At 39.4% G+C, this 24,413-nt stretch overlaps 1 protein-coding gene across 2 annotated transcripts in view; it reads right to left on the bottom strand.

Moving 5' to 3' along the window:
- FBXL17 (F-box and leucine rich repeat protein 17) overlaps window positions 1–24,413 on the bottom strand; it is a 715,529-nt gene that overhangs the window by 474,698 nt on the left and 216,418 nt on the right. The window contains exons 5-7 of one of the 2 annotated variants that reach the window (XM_075836808.1): window positions 20,318–20,425; window positions 17,173–17,303; window positions 5,989–6,355 (exon numbers count right to left, since the gene is read on the bottom strand). In XM_075836808.1, the coding sequence (XP_075692923.1) occupies window positions 6,154–6,355; window positions 17,173–17,303; window positions 20,318–20,425 (441 nt within the window). In that variant the 3' untranslated portion in view covers window positions 5,989–6,153. Of the gene's footprint in view, window positions 1–5,988; window positions 6,356–17,172; window positions 17,304–20,317; window positions 20,426–24,413 lie in introns of those variants that run through there. The other variant, XM_075836800.1, reaches the window with a different exon arrangement.

Raw genomic sequence — 24,413 nt, 5'->3', positions numbered from 1 at the left:
TGTTTAATTTAAAATTTTGGGAGGGACAAGCAAGAAAGGAAAAAAAAAACACTTAACATTGTTCATCGCTGACATAAAATAAGTGTATGCATTTATTAGTGAAGTACATGTGATGGTTCTGGGGAAACTAACTTGTGGCATTTTATACTGCTCCATATAGGTTATTTTTGAAAACTTTTTTCTTACTTTAATTATACATAATTTTTTTCAAATCACAGTCTACTGGCATGCTTATCTATGCCAGTAAATCTTGTGCCTTCGCATTGAAATATGCACAGACACCTGTGAGGGCATACTACTGGTGTCTTTACAAAGAGACAGATTTGGGGACCTTTAATTCCAGGCAGCGCCCCCTTTTGTATAGTGCCACAATCAGGTTTGATTGCGGCTCTTTACAGGTTGACTGTTGGGATTAAAGGTTGTTCGAATCATAGTAGAGTTTAGAGTGCGGCTGTGTTTTGCAGCCGTCCTCCCGCCGGTGATCGCGCAGGTACATTGGATCTATTCACATTCTTCCTATATTAACAGAGCCAAGGCCAGTATGACTGATCTGTTTTCAAACAAACCCTAGGAATCATAATGCATCCCATGTTAAGTGTTTTTGATTCCAAGAATATCCCTACTGACTACACTACTTTTACCGTAAAAAACAAACAAGCAGAAATCAGTGAAGTTGTGGCATAAAAATGCTTAAGTAGGTACACACAAGCGAAAAATTTAATAATTTGGACTAGCAATAATTCAAACTGCAAGATGTGTAGACTCGGTGTGGCCCTGGTGTGGAAATAGGCTACTGTAAGCACTATTATTAATCACAATACAGTGGAGTCATTAGTTCCGGACATTCAGAAACAAACAGGACTGTCATAACCATGTTTGGTTTTGGAGGTGTGGCCAGGATAACAAGGGGTGGGCTTAAATCAGAAAAATATGCGCTAGTCAAAATTCTGATTTTGGTCAGAATCGTGAAATCTATATCAGCCCCTGCCCCCAAAGCAGCTGCTTAACATATGTTGGAGAGAGGGCAGCAGAAAGAAGATGCTGGAGCACAAGTCCACCTCAAGGAGTATGAGAGGAGCAGGGGTGCTGCAGTACTTGTATTGGCAGATGAGTTTTGCAGGCTCTTCACACTACTCTAACCCTCTGACTGCTCAGCATGATTTGCTCTCCCTGCACCTCCCTAATTGTCTTTGAGCTGCTCCGCACCCCCCCCCCCCCGAGCTACTTCACAATGCCGCACGTACATCCCCTGCCATGGCCTCAGGCAAAGAAGAGAGGAAGAGGGACCCAGGGGCACACATAACGGAGCCTGCAGGCTCTGGGGAGGAGGAGGATGGAGGCTCTGAGGCTACAACTAGATAACATTGAGGACAAAGAGGAAGACCCCAATCCCAAGACACAAAGACAGGGGCGATCTAAGATAGAGGAGAAAGAGAGATTAATACAGAGAGAGATACATATTGTATTTGAGATCGTGTGTCTCTCGCTCTCTCTCTGTATAGAAGAATGGGCCCTATTCTTTTACTAAAGGGAATTGTATGCACAACAATTCCTATAAAATGGCGATTTTATTTTTAGGCCATATCGTCGAGCCCAAACTTTAGCACATGCTTCTGTGTTTCCTTGGTTGATGCTTGAGAACGACATCTAGCCATTGTTGTGGCTCCCACAAGGCAGTAAACTAGCCATCCCTGGTATAGTAACAGATTTACTATGTTACTAATGGAGAATTGTAATAATCCTGTATTCTTAAAGTTAATAGAGAAACTGTGTCTATAATCAGAGCATTTAAAGTCTTTATTTTCTTCTAAACTTGACACATGAAACGCAGAATAGCTACTTTGAGTCATTTCTGTCATTTTTAATTATTGCTTCTCAAAGCCTAGCAATTTTTCATTTGGCTTAATGTGTGTACCTATCTTATGAAATATTTTTTCATGCCACAATTCATAAAATCCTTTAGGTTGAAGCTAAATCCCTGGCTCTAAATTAATAACTAATCACAGGAGATATTTATCATCTCAAGCTTCTAACATGAAAATTGTCAGAATTAATCACCTTGCTCATATTTTTACTATTTACAGGCATTCATTCATCACACAATAAAAGAGGTCTGACAACACTAGACTACAATCAAAGTACTTTTTATACAGTTGCTTTTATTAAAAGCGGTAATAAAATAGAGGAAATGTATCTATATCTGTTAGCATATGAATCAAGAGAGTGTCATTGTCTTAGTGTTGATGCGGAATACATATCAGAACAAGAAAACTAGAATTGCAAATAAATCACTTGAAATACAAAAACCTATCACCTTGAAACGTAAAGTCTTTCTTCTGAAATTAAGAAGGATTAGTCTTTCGCTTGAAAGAATCTTGAACACATATTAAATAGAACTAGCACGGCGAAAAAAAAAAAAAAAAGCCAAAATATTAACTTCTGCTAAAACTTTCTGTCCATCATATTTGCAGAATTGCCAAATGTTTTGTAAGACACTTAAGGGCAAAATGACAACTGAAACAATTCATCAAGCTGCATGTTACTTTACACTCTAAAATTCATATTCATGGGCCCATTATTTCAACCAAATGTCAACATGAACTCAAAATGGCGTTAAAAAGAGGATTTATTCAGTGAATTCTACTCAAATGTTTATTTTATTCACAATCAACACTGCCTAGAATCACAAAAAGGCGGGAAAATACAGGGTACTAAACCACTGATATGGTGAAACACTACTTTGGACTAAGTTTTAGGCAGGTTGACCTCATGATACAAAGCTTATGGGTCTCTTCTTTCCCTATAAATTTATCCATAGCACTTTCACATTGTACCAACACCAGTCTGCATGTGAGCATAATACACAGTAGTCATTTGACTTTGGCTTTAAATTCCTCAAAAAATGTAAAAACATTTTCTGTAATAATTTTCATTTAACATAAAATTCTCTCCATTTATAAAAGTTATAGGGCTATAGATGGAGAGAACACAATCCGGTAATGCTAGGAAGATCAGCAGTATATAAAAAGATAATTTCACACAATTACTACTAAAAAATGTTCCAAAAAAATAAATAAAAAATTCAAAAAAACGAAAACATGTTGGTATTAGGAACGCTAGTTATAGTTATTTCTCACAATTGAGACAGGTTATACCAAACGACCATTGTTTAGCATTATTCTTTTTCCCTCGACACAAATTTTGCTCGATATCGATTTTTTTGGTTGAAGGAGTTAATATTTATTTATTATAGTAATTGATTACAATTATTAAACGTATTAAAATCAGGAAAAATATCCATATTTACAAAAAAAGCATAAATGTATAAGGATTGCTCTAGACTAATCAAACAGAATAAAGTGACTGCAGGAAACAAGTTGTCCATTGGAAACTACTTTTATACAGACTAAATTTAACTTTAGGTCTCCTTCATTTCCTTTTATTTTTGGTCGGCTTCAAGTTACACTTTTTGTAAATGGGTCACAATAGTGCTACCATTGCATTTATTTATGACTACCAACTCCTTCTTTCCTAAATAGAAGTCCCCAGAGCAGTAAAGGCCTTAGGCACTGCCAAAGGACTCTATCTCGTAGAGCTACTATTGCTCATGTGAGGAATTATCCTGAGGGAGTGATAACTATTATCGGCTAATTTTTAATATTTATTTTACCATCACTATTGCTGTCACTTAGGGGCATGGAATTTTGAGACACATCTCTAAACGTCTAAAGATAGACCAGGATAAATAAATTAAGAGAGCTAAGATGCTAAAAAAAAAACATGCCAAGCAGTTTTATCTTAAAGTGAGACCAGCAGAGCAGGGTTGTAAGATAAAACCACTGGGAAATCAAGGCGACACCCGAACTTATCAGAATAAGAATAATTTTTTAAAACGAATTTAATGTGGTTTTATCCAAATATATTGGACAGAAGGGTTCCATCAAGAAAAAACACCTTGTAATTTCAATATTTATTTATTTTTAGGGGAATTCTGGATTCAAAAATGTTTTGAGAAGTTATAAAGACTGTGGGGAACAAGCTGGTACCCCCACGGATCACTAGAACCTGGACTACCAAGGGGCAGTAGCTACTTTTATCACTAGTTTAATCTTAAACACAAAATTGACCAGGGACTGCGAGAGTCTAATATATCAATGATCCATATGTTGTGTACCCTGCAAACCTGGAACAAGTTAACAATAAATCCTCAGAAAACAGGTCAAGTAAAACTTTTATATCCAGTACTTGTCTAAAGGAATTGTCTTATCAACACTTTTTATACTGAAACCGGCTCGGCAAGCAGATGATCGCTGTGGGTTTAGCATAAAAAATCCCTGGCAAAAAGTCGTTGTGTACCCGCGTGTATTTTTGTGTATCCATCCCTTTACTAGATTGTTTGGAGTGTTACTTTGTGCTTTTTCAGTAGCTGAAGCCTTCAGATAAAGCTGTATATATACTACAATCACTTGAAACACTTTCACTGCAAAACCGGTGAAAAACATTTGTCTAATTACATGACGTCGAAAACCAATAGGATGTTCCAGTGATGATTTAGCTCATACTGATGGGAGTGAAAAGTTATGCATTCAATTAAGTGGCGTTTAATGATGTAATGAAAGCAGATTACACAGTATGGAATAGAAATGTGGTGTACGCTGGTGCAAACCCGGTGGCAACATAACCACACAGACGCTGCCAAAGGCGCATCTACTAAATAATATGAATGTTGGTGAATATTTGTGTATTCATTTCGTGTTTAATCATTGTAATGGTACTTCGCTTTGCATAGATTTGTTTTCATAAATTAAGTAATTTTTCCTTTGACCAGTATAAAAAAAAAAAAAAAGGCAAAATTACTCCTCAATTAGTGGTTCAATGCGATTAGACAATAAACCAAGAAAAATGGGGTAAACTGTTTTTATAGCCACTAACCATACAATTTAAACCAAGTATCAATTATTGGCCAAGCAATACAGAAAGAAAAGTAATGAAACATAAAACCTCCACAAAGAGAAACTTTGTAATAAAAAATTATTTAAAAAAAATCAAAATACAACATATTGTTTAATTGCTTTAAGATAAAATACGTAATAAGAAATAAGACGTGGACAGCGGGAGCGCATTGCTATGCATGCAATAATGGAGTTCTGCTTCACTGCACAACTTCGGGGGCTTTTTACACCCCTTTAACTTTCCGGTTTTGCTTTTTCTATCCCCTTTAGCTTAGTAGCCATGCATTCCTTCAGCAGCTTAAGCCGTAATCGCTGTGAATGTCTCGTCTAAATGAATCGTTGCTACTGAAAACATAGAGCTCAATTGAGCGCACTAAATTGTGTCTGATTGCTGCAGTCATTATTTTTGACATTCTAGTGCAGAAGGTCTTATAGAGATTATTACAAAGGTATAAAAGGTACAGCGATGACAGCGCTTGGTATGAGAAGATTCAATATTTGGTGCTGACATTAGTTATTGTTTGGGTGGAAACAACCAGTCTGTAAAGACAGAAAATAATAAGGCATCAGTTTTAGAGACAATGCTGTACAAAAAAAAGGGTTTAAACCTCAGGAACTCTGGATGTCGCTGTATTACACACTCTCTAAACTGTAATGTAATAATAGTTACTTTATCAATCAAATGAGTGCCTGACATCATACACAGCACTGTACAGACGCACCAAAAATCAGTTATTAGACAAAGTGCATTAGACTTATGTACTTTATACAGGGACACACAATGTCCATAAACTGGTGGGTGATCGCTAGCAATACTGTGAAGCTAGCACTCTGTCAAAACACAGCGTGCGCCGAAATCTCCAACACGGCACATGGCCGTTAGGAAAGAGGTCATTCGACTGGACATCAGTTTGAAATTCAATTGTTTTTTATTTTTCCAAAGTACAATACAAAAGTATACAACATCCCAATGATACAGTCTCACAGTATTGTATACAGAACGCAGAAAAAGCTTGCACCTTCAGCTATCAGAAACGTGCCTCGGACGTTGACATACTGACGTATTAACAGACAAACAAACATAAAAACAGACATACAAAGAGTGGTGGTGATAAATACAAGCAATTATATATACGAGATGGCAAAAAGGAACAGGATAATACAGGATACGAAAACAATGTATAAGTTAGCACAGATACATTCACAGAGTGAAAGAGTTCTTGCGGAGCAGATGTTGAACATGGGGTAACTCCGTCCAAGGGGCCCATTGAGACAAACACTTCTGCCTATAACCTTTAGATGTAGCAAAGTGCAATTCGTAATAGAAGTGAAGATAAACCCTGTTTAGCACCTCCGAGAGATTCAGAGCCTCAGCTGTTTTCCATCTCTTGGCTATATGGAATCTGGAAGCGATAAGAATATGGCTTATTGACCACCTATATTCTAAAGGGATCTCATCCATCTGCATATCCAATAAAGCCAATGCAGGGGAAGGTAAAAGTTCTACTCCCATTAATTCTGATATGTAACGGAAGATACGCTTCCAGAATGGGTAGACTGATTTACATGTCCACCATAGATTAAATAATGTGGCCCTTGCTCCACATTCCCTCCAACACAAAGGAGAAGCCCCGGCTTGCATATGTTGCAGCCGCACAGGTGTGAGGTACCAACGAAACTGAATTTTCCTAACGGCTTCTATATGATTGACACATTTGGATATCCTATGTGAGTGATGTAAAGCAGCCCTCCAGTCCTCATCCGAGAACTCCCGACGTTTGTACAAAGCGTTATAGATTTTGATAAATCAGTGACTTTCGACCACTATTACGATAAATTAAACCACATGGAGAACGTCAGAATTATGGCCTGATATATATTTAATCAGAAAACGACCAGAATTTAATTTGTAAGTCTCTTCCACTGGTTTCTCTTTGGTATTAGAGGCATAACCGCCAACACTCATTTGTCTGAGGCAGTATTCACACACTGAGCATTTGTTAGCCAAAACCAGAAGTGGAACCTACACAGAAAAAAAGGATAATGGCAAAATTTTCACTGCTTCCATGTTTTGGACTGACCAAAATCCTGCCGCGTAAAAGTGGCCTTACTGTGTTTGCCTTTAACGGTTGTTCATAAAATCAAATTGCGTTTTCTTTTACATTTGTATAATGCTACAAATGAATTTACCATTAGCTTTAAATAACTAGTTTATGTTGTTGTCGGACACTCCCCAGTTTGGCCTTCTATTCTCTCGTTTCATTAAAGCGTAACTAAACTTTTTCAAAACTTTTGACATGTCATAATGACATGTAAAGTTTTGATCAGTGGGGCTCCGAGCACCGAGACGACCACCAATGGCTAAAATGAGTCAGCAATATGCTGCTCTGTTTCTGATCAGCCTTCCTTGAAGTGGTGTACAGCTCAATAGAAAATCTATGGGTGCGCACACTGCTCACTTTGCTGATGAGAAAAAGCGGCACAGACCTTTGTTTTAGCGATCGGTGGGGTCTCCGTGTTTGGACCCACACCGATCTAACCTTCTGACATGTTTAGAGTTTAGTTGCCCTTTAACTTCCATTGTACATTAATGCAGAGAGAAAAGTGAAAGCTGTACTGCACTGCTAACTGTACTTCATGAACTATACTGCGGTCTAGCTGTGCTACATATTCTGTACTGCGATCTACCTGTATTACACGTAATGTTCTCTACCTGTACTGTTCCGAAACCTGCCAGGATAAGTTGCTGCTTTGTACACCAGGTGAGGTAGCTAATTTTGTTTTTTTCTGCATAATCTGTGTACTGTACACAAAGAACAATTACTAGTTGATAAGGTTGAAAAAAGACAAATGCCCATCAAGTCCAATCTATAATCCTACCATGTTAATCCAGGGGAAGGCAAAACCCCCATGAGGTTGATGCCAATTGCCTCATTAGGGGAAAATGTCCTCCCTGACTCCAAATATGACAATCAGAATAAATCCCTGGTTCAACATCCCATCTCCAGAATCTAGTACTCAGAACCTGTACTACTATATTTTTCAAGAAAGGCATCAAGGCCCTTCTATAACTTGTTCAAAGAATCAACCATGACAACATCCTGTGGCAGAGAGTTCCATAGTCTCACTGCCCTCACAGTAAAGAATCTCACCTGTGATGGTGGTGAAACATTTTTTTCTCTAGACGTAGAGGATGCCACCTTGCCTTGTTACAGGCCTAGATGTAAAAAGATCATTATAAAGATCTCTGTACTGTCCAATTATATATTTGTACATTGTAATTTAATCGTCCCTAAGCAGTTTTTTTTTTCTTAACTGACTAGCCCCAAGCTTGATAACTTTTTTGGAACTGTAATCCGCCCATTCCCTTAGTCACCCTTCTTTACACCTGTTCTAGTTCAGCCATGTCCTTCTTATACACAGGTGCCCAAAATTGTACACAATATTCCATATGTGGTCTGACTAGTGATTTGCATAGAAGCAAAACTACGTTCTTGTCATGCGCATCTATGCATGTTTTGATGCATCCCATGATTTTATTTGCCTTGGCAGCAGCTGCCTGGCACTGGTTGCTAAAGGTAAAATGTACTATCCACCAATATCCCCAATTCTTTTTTAGTGGTAGTTTTACCATTCAATGCAGAATTGTAAAATCGGTTTCCTCGGACCAAGTGCATAACCTTACATTTATCCACATTAAACGTAATTTGCCATTTCTCTGCCCAAACCTCCAGCTCCCCCAAATTCCTCTGTAGTATTGCATTATCCTCCTGTGTGTCGATAACTTTACAGAGCTTAGTATCATCTGCAAATACTGAAATTATACTCTGTAAACCCTCTACAAGGTCATTTATAAACATTCAATTGTAGACATCTTTATCTTGACTTTTAACGCATTAAATACACAGTGGCAGGATCCTTTATCTTGACTTTTTCAATGGCTTTTGTTGTGTGATATTACGCTACAGCAAGTTATCAGAGTCCAGATAAACTTGGCTACATCCGTATTAAAAAAAGAAGAGGGCCCAATGGAACCCCACTGGTAACTCTGAGGATGTACTATTAATAACACCCTCTGTTTTCTATCACTGAGCCAGTTGTTGACCCAATTACACATATTTTCCCCCAGTCCCAGCAATTTCATTTTATATACCAACCTTTTATGCGGCACAGTATCAAACGCCTTTGAAAAGTCTAGGAGAAACCAAATCCGCATCCTTACCCAGGTCCAGTCTAGAACTTACCTCCTCATAGAAGCTAATCAGATTGGTTTGACAGGACTGATCTCTCATAAACCCATGCTGATGCTGCATTAACCGTTTATTTGCATTGAGATATTCGGGAATAGAATCTCTTAGAAAACCTCAAATATTTTACCCACAATAGATGTTAAACTTACAGGCCTGTAGTTTCCGGGCTCACTTTTTGACCCCTTTTTAAATATTGGCACAACATTTGCTGTGTGCCATTCCTGTGGAACAGACCCTGTCATGACAGAATCCTTAAACAGCAGAAATAAAAGTCTGTCTATCACGGTACATAATTCCTGCAGAACGCGGGGGTGTATACCATCCATACCCGGTGATTTGTCTATTTAAGTGTTTTTAAGGCGGCGCTGCACTTCATGCTGGGTTAAGCAGGTGAAATTTAATGGAGAACTTACTTTATCCCTAATTATGTCATCTGACATCGGATTTTCATGTGTAAATACAGTAGACAAAAAGGCATTTAATAGATTGGACTTTTCCTCATCCTCCTCCTCCAGTACATCCAGATTATTTCTAAGGGGGCCAACACTTACAGTTTTGAGTTTCTTATTATTTATGTATTTGAAAAATATTTTTAGGTTATTTCTACTTTCTTTGGAAACAAGTCACTCGGTTTCAATCTTTGCTGCCTTTATTTGTCCTTTACACAACTTATCTTTTTCTTTATAATCATTTAATGCCACATCACTACCGTCTTGATTTAGTAGTTTGAAAGCTTTCTTTTGATCATTTATTGATCAAAAGATCAATACTGTTACTTACTTACTGTTTTATTTAACCACATTGGTTTCATCCTGTTTATAGCCTATTTATTCCCATAGGGTATATATTTTTCACAGGACCTATTTAAGAGGCTTTTAAAAATGTCCCATTTAGTTTGTGTATTTTTAATTTTGAGGACATTGTCCCAGTTTAGGCCATTAAAGTCAACCCTTAGCCAATGAAAATTGGCCTTTCTGAAGCTTAGTGGTTTTGTAGGTACTCTACCAAACAACATTTTAAAGGATACATAAAAACGTATTATGTTGTGGTCACTATTACCTAGGTGGAACGTTCGTGGTCGCTGACCACAATCTCCTTCCATCCAGTCGATGCCCTTCTCTCAAGAGATGTTTGCACATACGGCCGTCCTGCTTCACAGTGACCACCAGGGTGCGCTCACAAAGCTCAGTCCAGACTTGAGAAGCCAGAGCGCAAGCATGTTGGTGATTGAGCTAATTGGTCCAGAGCACCCTGGGCTATAAGAAGGTGCCAGCCCCATCTTCCCACGCCTGAGCTTTGTTGTTGTATTCCTAGTCTGTCTTGCAAATGGTCCCCTAGTGTTTCCTGTTCCTGTAACCTGTATCCTGATCTAGTGCCGTGCTTAGCTGTAGCCGTGCTGTGCTGTATACCACTCCTGTCCTGCTTCTCCACGCTGGACGTCTACCTGCTGCCTAGTTCTGGCCAAGCCTGCCTTGCTACTGTCCGAGCTGCCACAGGTACCCTATATAAACTATAGATTCTGACCAGCGCCCTGTTGGCCAGCTGCCATATCACCAATGCGGTACGGCCCAGTGGGTCCACGAACCCTACGTGACACTAGGTGACCCCCGTTTAACCTATTGGTTAAAATTAGGTCTAGAAGTACCCCTCTTGTTGGATCTTGCACCAGTTGTGAAAGTTAATTGTCCTTAATTATTGTCAAAAACCGGTTTTCTTTGTAGGACCTGCAGGTTTCTGCCTCCCAGTTTATATCAGGGTAGTAAAAGTCTCCATAATAATGACTTCATTATGATTTGCTGCCTCATCTATTTGCTTTATTAGTTGATTTTCTGCTTCTTCCATTATACTTGGAGACGTATAACTAACCGCTATCAGTATTTTATTCTCCCGCCCCTTATTTCCACCCATAAGGACTCCACATGATCATTTTCCTCATAGAGATCATGACGCAGGATTGGTTTTAGGCAGGATTTTATATATAAGTAAACTCCTCCCCCTTTCTTATTAGTACGATCATTTTTAAACAGATTGTAACCCTGCATACTAACAGCCCAGTCGTAGCCATCACCCAGCCATGTCTCCCTTATCCCTTCTATGTCACAATTTTCCCCCAGCATTATCAACGAATTCCTCTGGTTATTGAGGCTTCTGGCATTAGTATACATGCACTTTATATGTTTACTACTTGTCTTGTAATTCCTATTAACTGTTCTAACCCACTCCATGTTCATTTCTCAGCCCCAGCTCACTAGCCACGCTGTTCTACCCTTCTATACAGTAATTGCCCTCCTCGCCATTCCGTAGTTTAAACACTCCTCCAACCTTCTAGCCATCTGTTCCCCCAACACAGCTGCACCCTCCCCATTTAGTTGCAAAATAGTGTTCCATAGAGTTCTCAGATTACAAACACATTTTTATTGTAACTTTGGGGACCTATATGGGGCTATACCTTACTGTACTCTATTAGTGCATACGGTAGTTAAAATTTTTGCTTCTTCTAAGTGACAATGGCAAACATAGATGTATTGGTATGGCAGAACTATGGCAGACTAGACAGTGTAAATACAACAATTTTTAAGAACTTGTTTCCATAACTGCATCTAATTGAGCATAATTGGCAGCAAATTATACATCATTATATGTAATTCCACTGAAGAGGATCAGAACTAATCTCCTATGTCTAGTTTTTAGTCAGGATGTGTCTGTGTAAAAACAAGGCATTTTAAAAAAAAATGTTGACCTGTAAACTTGAAATTAATGTTCACAATGTGATCTCCCTACCACGTCACTCAAGACTACAGGCAATAATTGAGGAGTTAAAGAGGCTCTGTCACCAGATTTTGCAACCCCTATCTGCTATTGCAGCAGATCGGCGCTGCAATGTAGATTACAGTAACGTTTTTATTTTTAAAAAACGAGCATTTTTGGCCAAGTTATGACCATTTTTGTAGTTATGCAAATGAGGCTTGCAAAAGTCCAAGTGGGTGTGTTTAAAAGTAAAAGTCCAAGTGGGCGCGTATTATGTGCGTACATCGGGGCGTTTTTAATACTTTTACTAGCTGGGCGTTCTGATGAGAAGTATCATCCACTTCTCTTCAGAACGCCCAGCTTCTGGCAGTGCAGACACAGCCGTGTTCTCGAGAGATCACGCTGTGTCGTCACTCACAGGTCCTGCATCGTGTCAGACGAGCGAGGACACCGGCACCAGAGGCTTCAGTTGATTCTGCAGCAGCATCGGCGTTAGCAGGTAAGTCGATGTAGCTACTTACCTGCAAACGCTGATGCTGCTGCAGAATCAACTGTAGCCTCTGGTGCCGGTGTCCTCGCTCGTCTGACACGATGCAGGACCTGTGAGTGACGACACAGCGTGATCTCTCGAGAACACGGCTGTGTCTGCACTGCCAGAAGCTGGGCGTTCTGAAGAGAAGTGGATGATACTTCTCATCAGAGCGCCCAGCTAGTAAAAGTATTAAAAACGCCCCGATGTACGCACCTAATACACGCCCACTTGGACTTTTACTTTTAAACACACCCACTTGGACTTTTGCAAGCCTCATTTGCATAACTACAAAAATGGTCATAACTTGGCCAAAAATGCTCGTTTTTTAAAAATAAAAACGTTACTGTAATCTACATTGCAGCGCCTATCTGCTGCAATAGCAGATAGGGGTTGCAAAATCTGGTGACAGAGCCTCTTTAAATAAGAACGTTCTATAAAGGTTAGTACTACTAAACTGAACTACGTTACCTTTAATGGAACATGATGACAACCATGATTTGCTTTGTGGAAAGGACTTGAACTACAACATCACATTTATATATAATTGTACAAATTATTTCATTGTTATATTAGGAAATGCTAATAAGACGAGTTGTAAGTAATCGTTATCTGAAACTACTTTGGGTAATACAATTTGTAAAGTTAATTTAAACATTTGCAATTCTCACAGAACTTACAAATTTCAAGTCTATGATAACATCCCTATATACATGTAATTATAACATTCTTGTAACAGATTGTCCAAATCAACACCAAAAACATCCTCGGGGGGGGGGGGGGGGGCTGGGCTAAATGTTTAACTATACCTTATAGGCACGATAAAAGAATTTGCACATTCCCCACGACCCCCAACCCATTATGCATGTGACCCAAAGACTTCTTTTATTACTGATCAATGGAAATTTTCACTGTACTGTATGCAAACAAATAACATCAGCTAACTAGTATCCATGGATTCAAGACCCTTAGGCTGAGTTCACATGGCAGTATTTTTCATCAGAGTTTGTGAGCCATAACCAGGAGTGGATCAAATACACGGAAGAGGTGCAAATCTTTCCATAATATTTTCTCTATGTAGGCTCGAGCCACTCTTGGTTTTGTCATACAAATACTGAAGCAAAATACTGGCTATATAGCCAGTTGTGTCCAATTGGTTTTTCTAATTTACCACTTTACTGTGAAATTAAAAACTAAAGTTAATGATTTACATCTGTACTTAAAATAATAATAATTTAAAAAAAAAGACATTTTCTAGTCCCTGGGGGAGGGGGTTTACTTGTAATGTCAGCCCATATATAGTAGCATTTCTAATACAATCTACATTGGAGAGTACAGTAGAGTATGTATAGAAAACATTTTCCAATCATCAAAACCTATTAAGAATATTTGTGAGGACTAGTGATGAGTAAATGTGAAAAATTTACTTCACTGCCAAAAACAGATCACTATTTCAGCCTTCATCGCCTTGTACGAGGGAAATACGGCTCCATAATATGAGATTTGCCTTTCGCCTATTCAACATCTTACTCTTTTCTACTTAGGAGAGTTGTCAAAGAAATGTAACCAGTTTATTTCCCACACTTGATCATCTTGGTGGGATCACCAATGTAAAATATTGAATATGTACGAAATACAGTTTTCATGATAAGATCAACTGCAGGTTTTGAACATCAGCAGTAACACAAGTGATATATAGTCTTTCATTTCAGCAATAAAAAGCAGTGAATATACAGCAGCCATGCTGTCATACTGGGAATTCATCCCTTAACCAAGGCAGAACCAACACAGTAACACGGCAGGATGTGCCTTCAAGGTAGAGAACAGGGAAAGTTTCGTATTTTTCCAAATGTGTTTATATATGAAGCGTACAGCTTTCTGACAAAAACTGACAGAACCCAGAAATGGGCAAATAACTGAACACAAAACGTAACACAATGAAATAAATACACAAGAGAGTCCAAACATGAAAAGAAACAAATGCTTAAACATTGTAGGGATAGCTGCTGTGTTTAAGGAAATAAAACACACTAGGGATATCCTAAGGAAGACAAAACAGTCTGCACAATCTCATGCAATGCAAGTAAAACTACAAGATGTATTGCTCCGGCTGACATATTTAATTGAAAACATTGTCAGTCCCTGCAGAGAAATGGCCCCGTAAACATGCTATACAATAAAGACCATCTAGAAAATGTGTTACCCAAACTTGTCAGGTTTATGCAAGATGGGAAAAGGAAGGTATGAAAAAAAAAAATCAGCTAAAATAGAAAACCATCAACAGCCACAAAAAGGGCACAAAAAGGGCATATTCTATAAATTTCCTTACATTATTACAGAGAAACACAGCAATCTTTCTGTCACTAGGAAAGACTGGGCCCCATAGCAAACTTTTGACTGGGGCCCCCCCTCCGCTGGGTATTACACAACCCCCCCTTGTAGATAGTGCTTCCCTATAGATTCCACAACACAACGCCCCCTATAGATAGCACCATACACAGCCCCCTGTAGAGAACGCCTTACAGCCCCCCTGTAGATAACGTCTTACAGCCCGAAATCCCCCCTGTAGATAACGCCATACAGCACCCGCTGTAGATAACGCCATACAGAGTCCCCCCTGTAGATAACGCCATACAGAGTCCCCCCTGTAGATAACGCCATACAGACCCCCCTGTAAATAACGCCATACAGAACCCCCCCTGTAGATAATGCCATATAGCCCCCCCCCCCAAAAAAAAACGGCCTATAGTTTGTCCTACAAAAGAGATATACCCCCTATCCACAGGATAGGAGATACATGTGTGATCGCTGGCAGCAATAAGGAGACCGGGGGACCGAAAGTCCCCCGACGTTCTCCATGACAAACCTCGGACTACCGGCGTCTGCGCAGTTCAATAAAAATGAAAGGAGCGCTGGTCACGCATGTGCACAAGCGCGACCGGTGTGCAAGTCATTTCTACGGAGCTGCCGACACAGACCCCGGAAGTCCGAGGTTTGTCATGGAGAACTTCGGGGGACTTTCGGTCCCCCGGTCTCCTTATCGCTGGGCGTCCCAACGATCACACATGTATCCCCTATCCTATGGATAGGGGATGCATGTCTTTTGTAGGAAAAACCCCTTCAGTGGCGTCGCGCTGTAGCAGCCATAGCAGCTGCTAGCGGAGACTTCGGCCATGGGAGGGGGGCCCGTAGCAGCCACTACGGCTGCTATAGCGGTAGTTACGCCACTGCTTCCTGTACAAATTGTATATCAAGAAGGGGCTATACTGCACATTTCAATTAGTGATATCAACACAACTGTTGAGTGTGGCTATTTGTTGTCCACTCTGAACCAGGGGTGTAGCTAGAAAGCCGGGCAACAACAAGCTGAGGCAGCAATCTGAATCTTTGCCATGGGGGAAAGAAAGCCTGGATACTGCTCTGAACATAGACAGGTCAATGTCACATAATAGAAAAACAAATAAAACATGTTGAAAAAAAATAAAATGCCAATACTCTTAGACCTGTCACTTTAAAGGTCAACTAAACTTCCCAAAAATTTCCGACATGTCATAGTGACATGACGGAAGTTTGGATCTGTGAGGGTCCAAGCTCTCAGACACCCACGATCGCTAAGAAGAAATGCGTTAGAAGAGCTCCGGGGAGCCGGTTCGTTTCTGATCGGCTTTTCTATGAAAGCCTAATAATTAACGTACGGGCTAATAGACTTTCTATTGAGCCCATACACCTAAGGCCCTGTTCACACAGAGTATTTTGACGAGTTTTTTGGCATGGAAACCGCTCCGCAAAACTCGTCAAAAACCGGCCGAAAAACGCAGCTAAAATCACGGCAAACGGCGTGCAGGCAAGTCAAAATCTGACTCAAAATCCCAAACTGAATTTTGAGGCAGAATTTTCCTCCTGCAAAAAACTCAGTGTGAACACAGACTTATGCTCAGATTTCCGAGAAAAGCCGATCAGAAACTAAATGGCTCAGTGCTCACCCGAGCGCTTCTGCAACTTAGTTTTAGCGATCGGTGGGGGCTCAGTGCTCAGACCCCCACCGATCAAAACTTCTGACAAGTCACTATGACATGTCAGAAATTTTTGGAAAATTTAGTTATGCTTTAAAATGTAATCCTGTCACATTGATCTCTCAGACCACCACCGATTTCCAAAATTGAAGGCCTCTATAAACACCTATGGCACTGCCCATAGGTTTCGGACCAAATTTGACACAACATTTTCAGGCTATGTTCATGATTGTGTTGTGGTTTCCCTTCATAATGGAAGCCACAACGCTCTTCCGAATAAGTCGTATGACAGACACCACCAGCGTCCGATGGACCTCATTGACTTACCATGAAGTCCAAAAGGGTATTTTCATGCTGTTCATCGTTCAGACAAGAATAAATGCACTACATGCAGTGCAATTCCTCCCGTCAAATCTGACGGAATGTGCAACTGAGCCTCCGACAAAAATGTGAGTCTAAGCAAAGGTCTATTCAAATCCATGGCAGTGTACCTAGAATGTTCTGATAGATTTCCATTTTTCCTTTAGGTAATGGTTATATACAGGTTAAGAACAGTGATTACCATCTAGTACCAGTGATCACTGCCACACTGCCATTTGTATACCTTCATCTGTTATAACATTGTGTAACAGTCTGTACGCAGTAGTACAAATAACTTGTTTTATGCAGAATGTGGTTACCTGTCATCAATATTCCTATTCAGGCAGAGATTTAGGGATGTGAGGTTCTGGCACTTCTTTACAATCTCCATCACCGTCTCATTATCCAGCTCATTGATGTGCCGTAAGTCAAGGCTGGAAAGATGTTTAAGCTGAAAAGCAAAAACAAAATAATTCTACTAAGGAAATTATGTCAATGAAAGCTGCAAAAATACATTTTGTAATAGAGAGCCTCTGTACAAAAACAATTGGGAAAATGTATTAAAACTTGCAAAACGTAAAGGCAAAGAACACAGAATCAATTGCATTCAATCTTCAGCTTTATACATAAACTTCACAAGCAAAACAAGCACGGATCTCGATAAAACAACGGAGCTGATTTACTAAGAGCGGCGTTTCATATGCCAGTCTTAGCGGCCTGCTTCTCTAGAGTAAGATGCGCCAGACTTATTAAGAGACGCACACCTCTTAATAAATCTTTTGCATCTCTCCCATGGCCGTGCACCACAATTGTGGCATAACAATGAGACTGCACCCCCACCTCCCATCGGACATAAAAAAAAAAAAAAAATTGTACTCTCCTCTCGGCTCAGTTTTTCCTCTCAGGCTCTCACAGCAGACTGCAGTTCATACTTACGTGAGCAGTGTCAGGGGCTTACATGAGCCAAGGACTGCAGTGACAGCCTTAGGGGATCCAGGGGGTAGGAGAAGTGGAGCGGTGAGTACAATTTAAAAATAAATAAATTATTATACGGTGAGAAGGGGGGGGGGGTAGTCTGATGGGGGGTAAAGGTACGGAACCCGGCACGGGCCCTAACCATTGCTATGCCCCACATAGTGAAATTTCCTAGCTAGCGCACATTTTCGCTATAATTTAGAGCATTGTTCTAGTGTCAATTAAAGTAAACCTTTTGTTACTCACCACCCCCTAGCAAGTGTGTTGTAAAAATGCCCAAACCACACAATTTTCACCACAAATTGCAACGTTGAGCCTTTAGCAACTATTCTATACGAGAAAACTAGAATAGAAAGGTTAATAATAATCCCCCCAATGTAACATGATCAAACCGTGGCCTACAACATAGTAGTTAAGTCAGCTGTTAGTATAGGGATTCACAGTATAGTCCACGTGGAGACGTTGCTGGAGTAAAACACTCAAAGATGCACGCCCATGACACTTTTCGAAGGATCACTCCACCTTTCTCGTATGTATTATTTAGTTGTTTTTTTTTCCCCTCATTGGATGTACACTTTAAATATATATAGATTTATCTTCTCAGAAACAGAGGATGAGTGTCACAGTTTGTCTTGAAAAAAAAACTACCCATTTAGGCCCCATGCACACGACCGTGCCCGCAATCACGGCCCGCGATTGCGGGCACGGCCGGCCGCTGACTGACCGCCGCATTTTCGGGCTGTGCTCCCATACAAAGTATGGGAGCACGGCCCGCAATATGCGAAAGAACGGACATGTTCCATAATTCCCGGAACATTTCCACGGCACTGACACCCTTCCGTAGTGCTACGGAAAGGTGTCAGTGTTCAATGAAAGTGAATGGCTCCGTTTTTGCGGTCCGCTAAAACTGAGGTTTTTTGCTGTCGTGTGCATGGGGCCTAAGTGAAATATTCAGCAAAAAGCCCCATACATAAGGGTTCACAAAGCAGATTGGATAAGCAGGCGAAATGATTTCTAGAGCTGTATCGATCAAGACATTGTACATTGTATGTAAGATGCACTTTCAAAATAAAACAAGGTTTCTTTGGATTTATTTTTACAATGTGACAGTTGCCGTTCTAACAGCTTTTATACAAGCGCTATTCAAACCCACGAGCCACACACCGTATATGTTACAGTTACAGGCTCGTTAGCCAAACTATTACGAATGGATACCATACAATGCAGTTTATACATGCTGGCAGAGATGGTAAAACAAGCTATATGAGCTGCATCCAATTTGAGCTTATATATACTGTACTGATGGATTTCAACTGCAAGAATTAAGGCGAGAAAAGAGAACATATCCCCATTTTGTCTACTACGTTTAAAAAAAACAAAAAACTAAATTATACATGGGTGCTGATTGCAATAAAACTGTGGTACCTGACCCTAGAGGAGAAACATAAATGTGATATATTCACAAGCTTCAATAAACAGGACCGTTAAGCAAAAATAATAGCAGAAAGAGGTTGTACTGTATAAGAAAAAATGGCTGCTTTATTTCCAGAAACTGTATTGTCCATAGGCTACATCTGGTATTGAAGCACTTCTACGTTGTGAATATATACACTGCGCACAGCACTGGTATGGACATATGGCCAGCTCTGAATGTTCTATCAACTGCTTGAAGTTTTAACAATGGAGTAGGTCAAGGTTAAAAAATGAATTAATTCCTTTAGCCCGTCCTGCTGTGGGTCATTCTCTGCACAGCCTACCCATCATATAGTGTGCACCTGTCAGTTAATATTGGGAACGCCTTGCGCCTCCATCGGTCTTTGTGGTCGTTCTGCGACTACCTTTCATGGGATTCCGACTACCCACAATTCCCTGTACAATACAGGAGTACGGTCTGAAAGCCACCGATCATACTCCTACCCCTTAGACTTTGGTAATTGTCTATTTAAGTAACAGTTGTCTTCACAAAATCCCTGCACTCAACCCCGGTTACAACAGAATTTCTTCACTAGTGCTTCACATGAGCTGTACCGCCAGTGGTCTTGCAGCCCAAGATAACAACTCTCACAGTGTTAGGCTCCCAATTGCCTGCTTTTTTGGGATTGCACACAGTTCACAGAATATTAAAGAGTCTTTTACTTTGGCTGTAGTGTGGCCGATTACGTTTCTACTCCACTTTCCCCACTCACTCCCGTTTCCTAATTCCCTCTCTCCGACGTTCTCTTAGAGCATGGTCACGGCCCCCTCAGTCATCCTGACGTCCTTTGCAGCAGCAGAGACCTACCCAGTTTGGCATTGCCTGTGTAACAACTCTCTGCCGCATGCCCTCCTGGCTGCATGGGAGACGGAGACACACACAGGGACTGGCAGGGAAAGACGTAGAAAGAAAGATACAAAAAGTAACACACAGAGGGAGACACAGACAATGGGGGCATAATACAATTTAAAGAGGCAGTACCACCCTCTCACATTTTGTATGACTTTTCTACTTACATTGGTAAGGCGGAAAACTCCTCTAGATGTAACAGAGCAGCCCATGAAACCAACATATTCCAACTCTGGACAGTGTTCTGCAAAAGCTTCCACAGACTTATCAGATACCTGAAGGGACAAAAGAATTTAAGAGAATGTTAAAAGGCCACTCATGCAAGCAAATGTGCCAATTTCTAACCACAATTTTAAAACTTCCATTTGCTCCACAACCCAACCACAATATAACAGTCATCATTTGATTCTCACAGATCAGATTCTCAAAAAGAAAACCATCAATAATGCATACTGTATACCTGCATGAAAATCTACGAGGATAGTTGTCAGCTGAACCTCAAAACGACAGACACTTGAGGCTTTATGCAACAAATGAATAGGCAGACTGTCAGTTCTGGCATTGGGTGAACTTAGGTAATGTACAAATAATAGAGGAAAACAAAGTAAATCAAGTTCCATACATATAAGGCTATTTTCTCATCACGCGATTTGTCCTACTGTACATTCCAATGTGTCTCAATTTGGATCACAAAAAAAATGTATGAACATCCACAGTTGGATGGACAAACTGTACATGAACTTAGTGCATTAACACAATCTAGAACAGAACATTACAGGCTGTCAGATATAGCAGACATGTAATCACCGCACAACAGTATAATCAATATCTGCTAGATAGAGTGCATAAAGCTCCGCATCAGGAATAGGTTTGTTACCCATATAAGATATCTAGAATAAAACAAGAATTTACTGTATGGGTTTATTTTTCTTAAGCAGAATGTTTCATGTTTCAGCAGTATAGAACAAAACTAGAGTCTACCAAAAAAAATTTGTTAAAGGAGTGTATGAAAGGTTCTGCAAGAAACCATGATTAGCCATAGGTTTCATATTGGTTTGTTTACCCTAAAAGCTACAGAAAGCTACAATCTATTAATGTGACAGGATCCATTTTTCATTAAACATATTCCCAGTTGTAATGCCATGTGCTAAAAATTTATATATATATATATATATATATATATATATATATATATATATATACATACATACATACATACATATAGTCACCATTATGCTGTCACGGATATAAAAGAAAACAATCAACAGCTTCTAGTGATTTGTAAGCTTTCTTACCAAGCTGATTGTTGTTACATGTAATTATGACAAAAATTCAAATCGTGACAATGTAAAAAAACATTATAATGTATGAACTTACATTATAAAAGGTATTTGCATCATTGGTTTTCTAGTATTTATAGTGTATATCATTTAACTCACTAACACTTCTACAATCCAATATGCACTGCTCCACATAGGACACCCATATTTCATCTTGAAGCTTAAAAATTAAAGACTACACCTGATGGGCAACCAAAGGGGCACCATCCCAAATCTCCAATGATCATGAAGGCCTTCTGCTTTGGAAGAATAACCATGAGAACAAAATAAGGAATCCCCAGTGCTAGTCAAGTACAATGAAAACATGTTTTAAAACAATAAAAATAAATGGGGCGCCCCAATAACAAAATATTTTGGGAGTCTGTATAAAAATTTTAAAATCGGTTGGCAAAATACTGTATGTAAGGCATTAATAACATTTCCCTGAAATTACACTGATTTTTGCTGAAGTATACAGAGAAATAAAAGTATTAAGTGCCAAGTTGCTTGTCTTGGACATGATAGATATGTGGTATGCTTTACAAAGCAAATAAAACATTTGTTTTGCTAGTAATACAGACAAATAGAAGAGAATGTGAAAAAAACAAAAGCATCATTAACATGCCAAATGACAGTAAGATAAATTTATGGTTATGCCTCTAAAGCGCAATAATGAGCAAAACCATATTCCAACGACGGCTGCTTTTATTCCAGAAGGAAATGGTCATACATTTTGCCAATTACAGCCTAGTTGTTTTAAACACTTGACGTCCGTGCTAGAATATTTGAACATTCATATATTTGTAGCTACTGTAAGGAAGTGATCTGACTACAGATATATACAGTACATCTCCAACAAAAGATATTACTTATGAAATATTGCAAGAGAAAAAACTATGTAGGTACTAAAACTACAGAAAGCTCTACCAGAAACAGAATGTAACCCCATTTAATATTATATTAAGAGCAATGTATTGCATACCGCTTTCCTGAGCTACCATCGTACAAAAGTTATCTAAATGAATCCCAAAAGACATTAACCCCTTAAGGACGCAGCCTAGTTTTGGCCTCAAGGCTCAGAGCCCATTTTTCAAAGCTGACATATTTCACTTTATGTGGTAATAACGTCGGAATGCTTAAACTTATCAAAGCAATTCTGAGACTGTTTTCTCGTGACACATTGGCTTCATGTTTGTGGTAAAATTTGGTCGATCAATTCAGTGTTTATTGGTGAAAAATTGAAAAATTTAGAGAAAATTTTGAAAAAATAGCATTTTTCAGAATTTAAATGCATCTGCTTGTCAAACAGATGGTTATACCACCCAAAATAGTTACTAGTTCAAATTTCCCATATGTCTACTTTAGATTGGCATCAATTTTTGAACATTCCTTTATTTTTCTTGGACGATACAAGGCTTAGAACATAAACAGCAATTTCTCATATTTTTAAGAAAATTTCAAAAGCCTTTTTTTAAGGTACCTGTTCAGTTCTGAAGTGGCTTTGAGGGGCCTATGGATTAGAAACCCTGATAAAACATTGTAAAAACTAGACCCCTCAAAGTATTCAGCATTTAGAAAGTTTTTTTTCACCCTTCAGGCATTTCACAGGAATTAAAGCAATGTGGAGGTGAAATTTGCAAATTTCATTTTTCTTGCTGAATTTCAATTTTATTAAATTTTTTTTCTGGAACACAGAAGGTTTTACCAGAGAAACACTACTAAATATGTATTGTCCAGATTCCGCCGTTTTTAGAAATGTCCCACATGTGGCTCTACTGCGCTCGTGAACTAAAACACAAGCCCCAGAAGCAAAGAAGCACCTAGTACATTTTGAGGCCTCTTTTTTTATTAGAATATATTTTAGGCAGCATGCCAGGTTTGAAAAGGTGTTGAGGTGCCAAAACAGTAGGAATTCCCCCAATAGTGACCCCATTTTGGAAACTACACCCCTCAAGGAATTCATTTATGGCTGTTACCATTTTGACCCCACAGTTTTTTCACAGCACCTATTTGAATTGGGCTGTGAAATAAAAAAAAATTCATTTTTTTCCAATAAAATGTCATTTGTGATCAAAATTTCTTATTTTCACAGGGAACAAAATACCTTATTTTGTTGCCCAATTTGTCCTGAGTGCGGCAATACCCCATTTGTGGTAATAAACTGCCGTTTGGGCCCATGGTAGGGCTCAGAAGGAAAGGAGCGCTATTTAATCTTTGGAGTCCAGATTTTGAAGGATTGGTTTCCGGGTGCCATGTCGCATTTGCAGAGCCCCAGAGGTATCAAAGCAATGGAAACTAACCATAAATGACCCCATTTTGGAAACTGCACCCCTCAAGGAATTCATTTATGGGTTTGCTGACCATTTTGACCCCATAGTTTTTTCACAGATCTTATTTGAATTGGGCTGGGAATTGAAACAAAATTAATTTTTTCCAATAATATGTACTTTTGGCTGAAAATTTCTTATTTTCACAAGAAACAAAATACCCCATTCTGTTGCACAATTTGTTCTGAGTGCCGCAATACCCCATTTGTGGTGATAAACTGCCGTTTGGGCCCATGGGAGGGCTCAGAAGGAAAGGACCACCATTTGGCCTACTGGGGATTTTCTGGTGCGAAATCATGTATGCAGAAGCCCCTGAGGTACCAGTACAGTTGAAACACACAAGAAGTGACCCCGTTTTAAAAACTACACCCTTAAGGCATTCATTTAAAGGTGTAGTGAGCATTTTGACCGGAGACATACACCCCATAAACTGTAATGTGCGTTCTCCTGGGTACGGCAATACCCTACATGTGGCTGTTATCAGCTGCCTGGGGACACAGCAGGGCCCAGAGGGGAAAGACGAGGGGGGATAAGCTGTGCGGAGTACATCAGGGTAAGTAAAATTGGGGTAAATTATAAACCAAGGGATGTATGATAAATTTTAAAACACTTTCATA

This window comes from Rhinoderma darwinii, chromosome 1, assembly GCF_050947455.1.
Source record: "Rhinoderma darwinii isolate aRhiDar2 chromosome 1, aRhiDar2.hap1, whole genome shotgun sequence".
Lineage (NCBI taxonomy): Eukaryota > Metazoa > Chordata > Amphibia > Anura > Rhinodermatidae > Rhinoderma > Rhinoderma darwinii.
Note: the sequence above shows the minus strand (reverse complement) of the source record. Positions and strands in the feature narration are given on the sequence as shown.